Genomic DNA, 13,262 nt, shown 5'->3' with positions numbered 1-13,262 from the left:
CTAGAAGAGAAGAAGCAATTTTAAGAGAAGCCTTTGGTCATAGACAACCGTATGTACTTTTGTGAGCATTTGTGGAGCTTGAGTTTTGAAAGACAGTTATACTAACAATTATGTATCAGAAATAATAGAGATGAATCTGCAGAAACTGGTACATCAAGAAATTAAGCTGGTAAAGGATTCCTATAGTACAATATTTTGAGTTTTCCCATAAATTATCAGTTTATCATATATTTACATTCATATTCAAATATCCCTGACTCATTGTCTACTGCTGAAATCTGCAGTCATATTGATAAATAATTGGTTTCAATAAATTTTGTTCTAGTGCTGGTCTTGATATTTATATTAACATTGATCATAATGCATTATATATTAACACATGGTTAGATTTTATTTGTTTGCTGCATATTAATTATCCAATCCCAACAAGTTGAAATCTTTAATTCAAATCAAATGTCGGACGTCGAGTGTCGAGTGCTAAGAATATGTCTCACGTTTAATCTATTATGAATATGGAGATCTACGTAGATTTGAATTCGAAATTAATCAAGTTCTCAAAGGCAGTATATAAGTATACCGTATAAGGCCTTAATGGATATACATAAGCACTTTTTGATTTTCTTTTTGTCAGTAATTATGTATAATTTTTGGCGCCTTCAAGTGCTTTATCGGTGGTACTTTAATTTTGGTTTTGTGGTTCATCATGGCCATCGGTTAAATGAAAATAGATTAGTTCTACTTCACAACTCCATTGATCTGATCGTACTTTTAAAGACATCATATACACTAAATCAACTGTTTTCAGTCATTTAAACATCTGTTCATTCATTCATTCATTAATTCATTGTTTCATTCGTTAATTATACATTCATTATGCCCACTCCTCTTTGTGTTTCTGGTACTATGGTCGGTATGGTCGGTGGTTACATTATCCTGATATTGGGACTTGTTGTAAGAGGTCAAAATATGCATTTTAAAGAATTAAGAGAGAAAAACAGAAGAGAAGAAGCAATTATGAGAGAATCACTTGGTCTTAGACAAAGGTATGTATTTGTATCATGTGAGTCTTGAGTTCTAAAAGAAAGTTATACTAATATTTATTTATCAGATATAGTAGAGGTGAACCTGAAGCTGATGCGTCAAGAGAGCATGATGCAAAGGGATAAAAAATACAGATTGACTATTCCCATAAAGAATTAGTTTAAATTCCAACTCATTGAAATCTTTGGTTTTCTAGTCGCTGCTGAAATTTCCAGTCATCAAGGTTTCAAATTGGTTCAATTGTTGGACTTGTTGTCTTGATAATTACAATATCATTTCTTCGTGCACATTACATGGTCATTTTTGCTAATCTTATTATGAAAAGTTTACTAAATTGTTCAATTCATTTGGTTTGTTTCGGTAATTGTTTTGGTTTGGTTTGTTCTAATATTAAAGCTGTTGATCAAATTCTTTGTTTTTGTTTGGTTTAATTATACATAAAATCGATCTAATGATGTTTTAATTAATCTCTACTGGTGTCATCCTGGTATTTGAGGTACATATATTAATATAATGAATGTTTAACGATAAGTCTATATATTCTAATGAGTTTATTCGTAGCTTAATTATGATATTAAAGTGTGATATTTATTACAGTACAAAGTTGTGACACAAACACCATATAAAAAAAACTTTGAAAAATAATTCATTGATCAAAATCAGCTTCAATCATAAACCTTGTTTTAAATGTTCAGTAGCTCAATCATACTAAATCACAACCCATCATAACCATAATGTCAGCAGCACAATTAGAAACATCCAAAAAAATACAACAACATGTTAGAGACCAAACAATTTGGCGTCAGAACCTTATTAAAAAACGAAAACAAGAGGAACTGTTTAGAAAAAGACAAAAAGAAAAACGTCTGAAGAATGGTAAGCCAACTAGTTTATCGTGAGTATTAAACAATTAATAAAATTCTTTATATTGGTATAATCATGAAACTAACAATTTGTATAATTAGTTATGGAGATTTTAAAATTTGTGGATTATTCCATTGGTTATTTTCCAAATTATTTTGAAAAAATGTGGTTTATTAATTGTTGAATAATGAAATTGATTTGTGAAATCACAAAAATATTTCATTTGAAAGATCTTGTTCCAGTCATCTTTCTTCAATATCTGATTCTAGTTACATGGTTTGAATAAGTGATATTAGTTTTTTTTTGGGTCTTAGATGGTGTTTTTCATTAATTTATGGTTTCATGTTGGTCTTGTAATATTATAAATGGTTGTCATCAACAAAAAAATGCTTGCGTATTCTGGTATTGGTTGTTAATGAGTCATAAGTGTGGTCCTATGCTTTTATGTCATCAAATAGATCATCACATTGAGATTTCCATCTTTGTAGTAAAGTATGTATCTCATTAGGTAAATTCAAATCATCATCGAAATATTTTCTATTCAAAACTTTTTGAATTGTTAACTCATTTCTAGCTTCGACTAGTAATACATTCGCACGCTTCTTTATATCATCATCAATATTTTCTAAAGCTTTTATAATTTGTAATTGACCAATCATTTTACCAACAAAGATTCCAATTTCTGCACCCATTGGATACCCTTTATCAAATCCTTCTTGTAAACTATCCTCCTTAGAAGTCGAAAGACCATCCAAATATCCCTTTTTAGCATGTTGTCTTCTCAATGCAGCAGTTTCTGAATCTTCCACACCATCATGTTTCACACCATAATATTCATCTTCATCTATTGTTGGTTTGTAATCATCTTCATCACTATCAGCCCAAATATCTCCATCTGAAAGCACTTCTTCGTCTTTTTTCTTGAACTCCATTTGACCAGGCATTAGTAACGGTATATTGACTATCTGATATAACTATAGCCTCTTCTTTCCTTAGTAAAACCTAAGTTCAAATGATTTAAAGATCAAATTTATTTCAGGTACTAATATAAAAATTAATATACGGCTGACGTAATACTCATAATTTTTCCGCGGAAACCAAAAAATTCGCGGGAATTCAGGATTTTGTGAACGAAAAAACTTCATTGGCGTTTGTTGTTCATAGTAAGGAATTTGTTATTGGAAGGTCCATACAACGCCATCAGATTCATTCAATTCAAGCCCGTTTCTTGCGTGCAGTGGTTCTCTTCAGCTGTTAGTCAGAGCTTGCACTCCATCAGTCTCCCTTTGGTATCTTTGGTATCTGCGCTGAGACTTTTCCGCAGCTCTTTTACGTCTTTGTTTTGAAGCAATATTGAAGTCACGGTGAATTATATTTTAAGAATCATCATCAAAGTTTCCATTTTATTTTTTGCTGGTTAAAGAAGGTAGATATTGTTATTGAGGATACTTACCAATAGATCTAATACTGGTGCAAAACGCTCTTCTACACACAATATGTCAAATCCAGATATTATTACTCAAGTTTCTCCGGAAGCTCCTCTTAGACATGATACAACACAAATAGATGAAGATGTGGATCTGAATTCAATCATCAAATTAAACATCAGAGGTCAAATGTTTTACATCACAAGAGACGAACTGATGAGTCTTCCTGAAAGTATACTGTTATGTTTGTTCCCTAATGGTGTGTTTGTTGATATAAATGGGAATGTCATCACAAATTTAACAGAAGATGATACAGTTTATGTTAATTTCTCACCTAGTTGTTTCCAATACATTATAGACAGCTTCAGTTCTGCTGCTATGAAATTACCACCTTCTTCTACACCAGAAGTTTACGATGGTTATTCAACCCTTGATGCTGATGTTTTAAGTGAAAAACCTGCAATTATTGTTTTAAGGGAAGATTTAGATTATTATGTGATTCCACCTAAAAGGGGTATTAGTCCACATGGTATAAGATTAATTAAACAAGCTGCAGGCAGCTATTTGGTTAATCGTGAACAAATTTTTGAAGGTTTAGGTTATGAACCAGGTAAAAAACTGGGCCCAGCTGAAGAACATTTATTAGAGATGTTATGTTCATCAGGATTCGATGTTCAAAGTGATTGGGGTCATAGATCTTCAGAACCAGGTAAAACAGTGTTAACATCTTTATCATTAGTTGATTTGAAACATCCAGAACCTCCACAACCTGAACCTGAATCACCATCATTAAATCCAGTTGCATCAAATAGTACAAGTAATAAACAATCAAGAAGATCAAGAATAGCTGAACTGGCTGAAAGTGCTGCAAGATCAGCATCTCGTTCAGTTTCAAGAAATAGATCAGAATCCAGAGCCAAAAGTGCAGGCACATCATCAAAATTATTATTGTTCTGGAGAAAACCAGCACGTAAATGTTGGTGGTCAAACACAGAAGTTACAATTCAAGTTCCTGGTCTTTTAAAGACTGATGGTTTATCAGAAGTGACTGTTAATTTGCACATACGGCGTGTGTGGACTCTTGAACTCTCTGTAATCGGAGTTCATTAGATTATTTATGAGATATTCAAGAAGATAATTGCAAAAAAAAAAAGGTAAAAAAATGCAATAAAAGCCAAAAAAAAAACATTAAAACTGGGGGATATCTGTGTAATCAAAAGAACCCTATAAATAATAACTAGCACAGTGAACTATAATAATATAATATAATTAATGATTTCGTTTTGAATTTTTTGACGTAGAAATTATTTTCGTCGCTGTGTGGCCGCGAACCTTTTGGTTCGTCACTGAGGAGCGGTTCAAAAACATTTCACGCGTCTCTGAGTTTTTAAAATTATGTCTCGTCTCTCTGTGAAGACGAAAGTACTCGGAATCAATTATACCAGAGATCCATACAAGATGAGTAACTTTTTTACCAAAAACAGTGCCAAAGGCTCAAGTAAACCAAAAGTGATCCAAGAAAGAGCCCTTCCATGGGTTGAAAAATAGTAAGTTTGAGTTAAAGCAGAAAAAGAATTGTTCAATATACTAACAAAGATCTTAAAAAGTCGTCCAAAGAATTTAGATGAAGTTACTGCACAAGATCATGCTGTTACTGTCTTGAAGAAAACATTGACTTCAGCAAATGTATGTATTCAACTCATAAGTTTTATTGTGATCAAGTATACTAATTATGCTTTTCTTAGCTTCCACATATGTTATTTTATGGTCCACCAGGTACAGGTAAAACATCAACAATTTTAGCATTAACAAAAGAATTATATGGTCCTGAACTAAGTAAGACTCGTGTCTTAGAATTAAATGCATCAGATGAAAGAGGTATTTCAATTGTTCGTGAAAAGGTTAAAAATTTTGCAAGATTAACTGTATCAAATCCAAGTTCTGAAGATTTAGAAAAATATCCATGTCCTCCATATAAAATCATTATCTTGGATGAAGCTGATTCAATGACTGCAGATGCTCAATCTGCTTTAAGAAGAACTATGGAAACTTATTCTGGTGTTACAAGATTTTGTTTAATTTGTAATTATATTACAAGAATTATTGATCCTTTAGCTTCAAGATGTTCAAAATTTCGTTTTAAACCATTAGATAATAATGATGCATTATTAAGATTACAACATATTCAACAGCAAGAAAATATAAGGCTAGAAGATGGTGTCTTGGAAGAAGTTTTAAAAATTGCAAGTGGTGATTTACGTAAGGCAATTACATTTTTACAATCTGCAGCTAGATTACATTCACGTTTAAAAATTGGTTTAGAAGATGAAGATGGTGATTTAGAATTGGATGATCAAGATTCTCAAGAACAAATAACAATTAAAAGTATTCGTGAAATTGCAGGATCTGTTCCAAAAGATGTATTGGATGGAATTTTAAAAATTTCAGAAGAAAAAAATTTCCAAAAAATTTTTAAAATTGTTGATGATACTATATCTGAAGGTTGGAGTGGTGTTGATATTGTTAATCAATTACATGATGAATTAATTTTAAATGATTTATATTCATCTGAACAAAAAAATCAATTTTCTCAAATTTTATTTGAAACTGATCAAAGACTTTCAAATGGTACAGATGAACATTTACAAATTTTAAATTTAATAACGAAGATTTCACAAGTTATTTAAGTTTTGATTTATCAATTTTAATAGAAATAAAAGTTAATTAGCATTTAAGTGTCAGGCGTATCTTGTTAAAGTCTTAGACTCGAAATTTTTCACATGAGATCTCCTCTACAATAACAATTTTAACGATTTAATCATTATATTTTCTTAAATTCCATACAATTGTAGTATATAACAAAATACAATTAGCAAAATAAAAAATCATTAATTTCATTCATTATTGATTTGGAGGTGGATTACCATTTGGGAAACCTGGTGGTGGACCATTGAAAAATCCTGGTGGGAATCTTTCACGTTGTGAACCATCTGGATTTGATCCAGGACCACCTGGACCACCTGGACCACCAAATGGAGGTAAGAAAACAGGTGGACCATTTGGATTACCTTGAAATTCTTGTGGTAAAATAAATCTTGGTTCACCTTGTGGACCTGGTGGACCACCTTGAGGTCTAAATTGTGGTGGGAATCCAACACCATTTGGTAAAGGAGGTGGAATAAATCTTCCTTGTGGTAAATTAGGTGGGAATTGTTGAGAAATCCATGGTGGTGGATGTTGAGGATTAAAACCTGGTGGTGGATTAACAAATTGACCTTGTGGAATTGGACCTTGAGGTGGTCTATTTTGAGGATTTTGAAATTGTGGAGGAAATCCTGGTGGGAATCCAGGATTTTGAGGTTGTTGAGATGATTGTTGTGGATGTGGTGGTTGAGGTTGTTGTTTTTGATTAGGTTGTTGCTGCTGTTGTTGTTGTTGAGATTGCTGTTGCTGTTGTTGTTGTTGTGATTGGGCTTGTTGAGCTTGAGATGGTGGTGGTGTTTGTTGAGTTAAACCTGGTGGACCTTGTAAACCTGGTGGTAAAATTCTTGAACCTTCAACTTTTGATAATGCAGGACTTTGAGTAGAAGCAATTGGACTTTGAGTTTGATTTGAATCTGGTTTACCAGCTTCTGGACCTTTATTCATTAATGACATGAAAAATGAATCTTTTGAACCACCAGTTGGTAAATTTGGTGGAACTTGAGAACCTGATGGTGGAGTTAATCCAGGTGGTAAAATTGGAGTTGATCCAGTAGATGTATTTGTTTTATTATCTTGACCAAAAAATTGACTTCTTTGGGAATTAAAACCTGAATGTTGTTCTTTTGGTGTTGAAATTGAAGCTTGAGAAATTTGAGGTGTTGTATTATTTGAACCAACTTGAGCATTTTTTTCACCACTATCTAATAATGATAAAATCTTGGAAACACCATCATTACTTGGTTTAGATGATGGAATATTAGAATCTGATGGTTGTTGATTAGAACCTTGACTGAAAATACCTAAAAATTTAGATTTTCTTCCTGAATCTGATGATGAACCAACAGTTGCACCACCACTTGGGTTACTAGTTAAGCTTGGTTTAACAGCTCTGAAATGACTATCAATTGTATTTTTTGATTCTGATGTTTGTTGAAATTGATTAGTATCTTCTTCAACCAATTCACCATTTCTTTTACGTTCTTCTAATTTAACTTTAGCTCTATAAGCTTCAAATCCATCAGCAGATAATGGAGCATCTTTATCAAGATCAGCAAGCCAACTATCTTCATCTTCACCAGAGAATTTTTTATTATGACGATTTTCTCTATTATTATTATTTCTTCTATGGTTATTATGACTGTTATTATTACCATGTCTATTGAAACCACGATCATGAGTTCTTCTATTTAAATTAAAATTACCCATAGAACCAGTTGATGAACCACCTTCATTATAATTATTTCTACCATTGTTTTGATTATTATTATTTTGATTATTACCAATCCAATTTGTTCTAATTGGTTGTTTATTCTTCAGTCTATAATAAGATTTTGGTGGTAAACCAGGTGGAACAAAATTATCTTCTGAATCTTTTAAATTATAAAGAAAATCAGCACTATATCTAAGTCTTGTTTCATCATTATAAGGACCTAAATCCAACTTCCAATTTTCTAATTCTTGTTGTTTTCTTAATTCTTTAGTTTCTTCATCTTCTTCCAATTCTAATTCTTTATCACCTTCAATAGCAACTTCATTATTTTCTAAAACTGATGATCCACCACCAATTGAACCCTTCTTAGAATCTTCCTCTTCAGCTCTTTTGGATTCAGCTTCTCGCAGGAAACTATTTATATCATTTCTATTCTCTGTAACAATACTTGAAGTATCAGAATTTCCTTGACTAGGCGCTGAAACCATAGATATTATAGATGGGTCTTGGAAACTAGCCATCTTGATGAAATTTGTTTATATGATAATGATATTAACGATGAATTGCACTATAACCAATGGGACGTATGTTGATATTTCCAATGTTTTCTGGTTTTTTTTGTTCTAATTTCAATCAAATCTTGACTTGATCAGTATAAACAAGGAGGTACTATATCTCTGTGAAAAAAAAAATACTAGAAAAGCACCAAACCACAGGATTTTGAATATGAGTGTTCTTGTGTAATTGAGTCTTTGACGATACGATAACTCTGAATATTCAAATAAGAATCAATTGATCTTAATTATCTCTTTCAATTCGATTGTCGATTTGTTGTTTATTTGGTCAAACTTCGCTGGTTCTTTTTCAACGAAATCAAAATTCAAAAAAATTAAAATCTTGCCAAAATTCCGGTTCTTTCTTGAAAATGGTCGGATCTCAAATATCACTAATAAACTACAAATCAAATAATTTTTAATGCCAAATGAATTTCTTTCAATTAAACAGTTCTATATATATGAGTAATGTGTTCTTCTTCAATGATGAAAGAGTCCTATTTGAATTGTTGGATGAAATTAACAAAATATTTTCTAAAATCTTTAATATCTAAGTTAATTAGATTTTGAATTAAATCATCACCAACATTACTTGGTAATTGAATTTGTGGGAAATAAACTTCTCTTAAATATGTAATTAATTCTTGATTTTTAACATTGAATAAAGCTTTTAAGATATTTGCAATCTCATCTGCAACAAATCTATATTGTGCATCTTTGATATCAAATTTTGCACTTTGGAATGGAATTTGGAAACTTGATTTAATTAAATTTTCTAATAAAAATGATGAAATCCCTTCGATTGCAATCCCGGTATTATATTTATCCTTTGGATCATTAACTGTATCATTACCGAAAATATTTGCAAAAATTGATAATGAACTTAATGATAATTTTGAAACTTGTAAATCATTTAAATCATTTGCTTCACTTAATAAACGTTGTAAAATTATTGGTAAAATTGATTTATTTGTTTGTGTAACTAAAACACTTGAAACATTATTTTGTGTTAAATTAATTAATAACAAGATAAATGCCTTTTTCAATGAACTTTTCTCCCTTGAAACATCTGGCATTATTTCAAATTCACCATTTTCACCTTTATTATCCAACATTGACAAGACTTTATTTGTTAATGGTGTAAATAAATCATTTAATAAATTATAAATTGAATCATCTTTATTGAAAGTATGAATAATATGTCCAATAAATCCAATAAAATCAGTCATTTCACTAAATTTTAAATTTTGTGAACTTAATAATGTTGATATTAAACGTGATAAATGACTACTAATATCAGATTTTAAAATTGGAATAAATCTTGCAAATGAAAATCTTGCTGCGTCTCTAACAACTTCAAATGAATTCATATTTTCTAAAGTTACCAAAACAACTTCTGATGTATTATTAAATCTTTGAACAACTTCTGGTAAATATGTTTTATTTGGTGTTGAATCATATTCAAATCCTCTAGCAATAGTACCAATAACCATTAATAAGTGATGAGCTTGTAAAACAACAAGTTGATTTTTATTTTGTTCTGAAACAGTTTTTTCTAATCCATTGAAAATTGGATTTAAAATTGCATCTAATAATTTAATTTTCAATTCAATTTTGGAATTATCAACTAAAGAAATTAATAAACCTAAAGTTTCAAATAAATATAATTGATTATCAAATTTTGATGAATTTTCCACTAATTCTGAATCATCATCTTTTTGAGGTAATTCAGCTTCAACAATTAATAATTTTTGTGAAAGATCTGTAATTAAACGTGTAATAATTTCATCATTTAATCTTGGTTTAGTTAATTTAACAAATCTGAAAAATAAATACCAACATCTGATTTGAACTTTTTCATTTGAATTATAAAGACCAACTGAAATAAATAATTCTAAAATATGATTTGTTAATGCGTCCTTATCTGTAGCTGCATTAAAATAATTATAATGACGAACAATTAATTCAAAAAATAATAATTGAATTAATGGATGGTTTATAGAAACAACATTTGAATTAATAGTTCTTAACAAATATTGCTGGAAAACTATATATGGTTTTGATTCTTGAATTGCAAGTTTTGGTATACCCAAGATATTATTTCTTAAACTATCTGATAAATTAGTTAATTCAAATAATCCCAGTTCCACAGTTCTCCAATCCAAATTATTAGTATTAGTATCTGCAAAAATAGATTGTTCAATTAAAGCAGTAGTTTGATCAATATATAAATCTGGATTAATTATTGCAATTGTATCTTGGAAAACTTTTAATCTTGCTCTAAATTCATTAAATTCTGAAATATCATCTTCATCCTCACCATCATCACTATCATCATATTTCATCTTGATAATAATTTTTTGTAACAAAGTTGATAATAAATTTAAATGAGTTGAATCAATATTACCATTATTTTGTTTAATAATTTTTTTCAAAGCAGCTAAGAAATTTGAAATAAATGAGAAAACTTGTAAAGAAACTTCATCATAATCATTTTCCAAGAAATTTAAAATAAATGGGAATAAATTAATAATTTGTTGATCAGCTGAACCTTTAATTTCTGATGATGCTTCAGAAGAATCCAAGATAAAAGTTAATTCTAAACCAATAGCATTATATAATTTAGCAACACATTCAACAAAATCAAGATCTGAACCATCAACAGATAATGAACTAACAACACCTGTTAAGTTTAATAATGATAATAATTGTAATTTATTTTCAGGTTTCATTTTTTTACTAATAATTTCCACTAAAGTTTCACAACAAGTTGCTTTTAATGAATTTTTAGATAAAAATTGTAAAATTAAATTAATATAATCAGGTTCTACAATTAATCCAATTTCAATCCATGAAACATAACCACCAATAACTTGTAAATCTTGTTTTGAGATTTCTTGTGATAAATTTGATTGATTATCTTTGAAATCAATTAATAATTTTTTCCAAATCTTGGTTAAATTATCCATATCATTAATTCTAATTGAATCTTTTAATGCATTATTTCTTTCCACTAAAGGTCTTTCTCTCACGATTAATTGATCCCCAATTTCAGAATGAATAGCTAATAAAACTCTTAAATATTGATCAATGGCAATTTCATCTTCACTAGAGATTAATTTTTCAAAATCTTTGAAAAAATTAGTCCAACTTTGTAAATAAGTTGTACAAAATAATGATGCAAATGATTCAGCTAATTTATTTTTCAAATAAGCATTATCATATTTATGATTTGAAATGATTGAACTTAAATATTCCAAAAGAGTTGACCTTATATAACCATTTTGTTCTTGAGATAAAGATGGAATATAATCATTCAAAGCTTGTAAGGCAATGAATCTTGCTTGATCTGGATATGTAACATCTTTTAATAATAAAGAAAATGCTTGCCATCCATCTGGAGATGATTTCAATTCATTTAAAAAATTGATTGCTTGTTCCTTCAAATTATAATCCGAAGTCCCTGTAATTGCAATCTGTACAGCTTGTTTGATCTGTTCTTCCATATCTTATGAATAGAACTTTGGATCTTTAGTATGGTATGTGATTTGTAACTTTTTTGTATATAGATCTATGCTTTTTTTTTATATGAAAATGCAAAAAATGTGATTCAAAACCAGCTAAATATTCGAATTCCTTTATAGTTCTTCAGTGGGTCTAAAAGCTTGATGTTATATGTACAATGAAACCCTGAACCTATATGAACTTCTTTATAATGTAACTGATTTGGTTTTTTTCACACAAAAATGAATGAACTGATTTTTTCTACCTATGATTTGAACCTTTTGAAGAGCTTTTCTTTCTATATGTGTCTTTCTTTTCCCTTGAAATAACCACTACCTAATACTCAGCAATAAACAGGAAACCTTTTTGTTGTAAAAACCACCAGAAACTATGACTCTGATTCGAATTTTGTAGCGCTAAATGTGTCTAAACGCTGTGTTTTTCAACTTTTTCAAGATTTTTTGTTTTTGTTTTCCAAATCAGAAAAACTTCGCGAAAACATTCTTTGAAGTTTGATCTGAAAAAAAGCATTGTATTACGTAATACATTAGCACAGGGATTACCCTACATTCACACTATATAATCAAATCATAAGCCATTAATTACAAAACATATTTAAATACCATCACCATCCATACTTGTCTCCTCGTTCTTTCTTGAGTCGTTTGTTATGCTCAATGCGTTCGTTCAATAGGTCACCATCCTGTTGAGCATTCTTCACTAGCGCACTCAATTGGTTCTTATGATTAGTTATTGTATGTAATTTCTTATTCTCTTGTAATAATCCTTGATCTTTTAATTCAAGATTTTCTTGATAAAACTTATCTACATTAAATTCTTTGATATTGGAGGGGTCTGGTATATCTTCACCTCTTGATCTTTTCTTGTTTGGATGTTCTTCATTGTGTTGTGGTGATGTTATTATAGGTTCAATTGATTCTGGTTCATCTATAATTGGTCGTATTTCTAATTTAGTATGATTTGATGTAATTGGTTTAGGTTTGGATTTTATTGTTTGGAATAACTCAATTTGAGATTTTGGTTCTTGTATTTTGGATGTAGTTGTCGTGGTAGTTTCATTATCACTTACTTTTGATTTTGGAGTTGATTTCTTATTTCTTAATGAACTTGGTATAAATGAAGTAACTTGTTTTGAACTCTTCTCTAATACAATATTATCAGGATTAACTTGACTTTCACCTGCAATACTCTTTATAGCTTTCCCTAATACTCTAGGTTCCTTTTTAGGCGGTTGTCTATTCTTTGGAGGAGGTAAGAAACTTGAAATGGAAGTTCCAGAACCAGTTGGTTTTGATATGATGTTGTTTGATGTTGAATTGACTGTTGTCTTTACAGATGAGTTCACTGTTGGTTGTTCATCATCACTGCTGTCATCAGAAGAAGAATATTGCACTAAAGACATTGTTCTGGATCTAATATGTATAAATTATCAATATT

General features: G+C 30.0%; 6 protein-coding genes across 6 annotated transcripts; 2 read left to right on the top strand and 4 right to left on the bottom strand.

Annotated features, from left to right (window-relative positions):
- Positions 1-2,339: 2,339 nt before the first annotated feature.
- Positions 2,340-2,849, bottom strand: YAE1 (Yae1p; the record flags this gene model as incomplete). Its single annotated transcript, XM_011278725.1, has 1 exon — positions 2,340-2,849. One exon carries the CDS (start codon positions 2,847-2,849, stop codon positions 2,340-2,342), a length of 510 nt encoding a protein of 169 aa, XP_011277027.1.
- A 552-nt stretch (positions 2,850-3,401) lies between these two features.
- On the top strand, positions 3,402-4,442 carry WHI2 (Whi2p; the record flags this gene model as incomplete). The annotated part of the gene is made up of 1 exon (XM_011278724.1): positions 3,402-4,442. The coding sequence occupies one exon, from the start codon at positions 3,402-3,404 to the stop codon at positions 4,440-4,442; it is 1,041 nt and encodes a 346-aa protein (XP_011277026.1).
- A 348-nt stretch (positions 4,443-4,790) lies between these two features.
- RFC2 (replication factor C subunit 2) lies at positions 4,791-6,019 on the top strand (the record flags this gene model as incomplete). Its single annotated transcript, XM_011278723.1, has 2 exons — positions 4,791-4,830; positions 5,109-6,019. 2 exons carry the CDS (start codon positions 4,791-4,793, stop codon positions 6,017-6,019), a joined length of 951 nt encoding a protein of 316 aa, XP_011277025.1.
- Positions 6,020-6,233: 214 nt separating this feature from the next.
- On the bottom strand, positions 6,234-8,267 carry EAP1 (Eap1p; the record flags this gene model as incomplete). Its single annotated transcript, XM_011278722.1, has 1 exon — positions 6,234-8,267. One exon carries the CDS (start codon positions 8,265-8,267, stop codon positions 6,234-6,236), a length of 2,034 nt encoding a protein of 677 aa, XP_011277024.1.
- Positions 8,268-8,797: 530 nt separating this feature from the next.
- Positions 8,798-11,806, bottom strand: LOS1 (Ran GTPase-binding protein LOS1; the record flags this gene model as incomplete). The annotated part of the gene is made up of 1 exon (XM_011278721.1): positions 8,798-11,806. One exon carries the CDS (start codon positions 11,804-11,806, stop codon positions 8,798-8,800), a length of 3,009 nt encoding a protein of 1,002 aa, XP_011277023.1.
- A 623-nt stretch (positions 11,807-12,429) lies between these two features.
- On the bottom strand, positions 12,430-13,227 carry BN7_527 (PRCC domain-containing protein; the record flags this gene model as incomplete). The annotated part of the gene is made up of 1 exon (XM_011278720.1): positions 12,430-13,227. One exon carries the CDS (start codon positions 13,225-13,227, stop codon positions 12,430-12,432), a length of 798 nt encoding a protein of 265 aa, XP_011277022.1.
- Between the last annotated feature and the right edge of the window lie 35 nt (positions 13,228-13,262).

The sequence above is a fragment of the Wickerhamomyces ciferrii genome, contig 00011, assembly GCF_000313485.1.
Source record: "Wickerhamomyces ciferrii WGS project CAIF00000000 data, strain NRRL Y-1031 F-60-10, contig 00011, whole genome shotgun sequence".
Taxonomy (NCBI): Eukaryota; Fungi; Ascomycota; class Saccharomycetes; order Phaffomycetales; family Wickerhamomycetaceae; genus Hansenula; species Hansenula ciferrii.
Note: the sequence above shows the minus strand (reverse complement) of the source record. Positions and strands in the feature narration are given on the sequence as shown.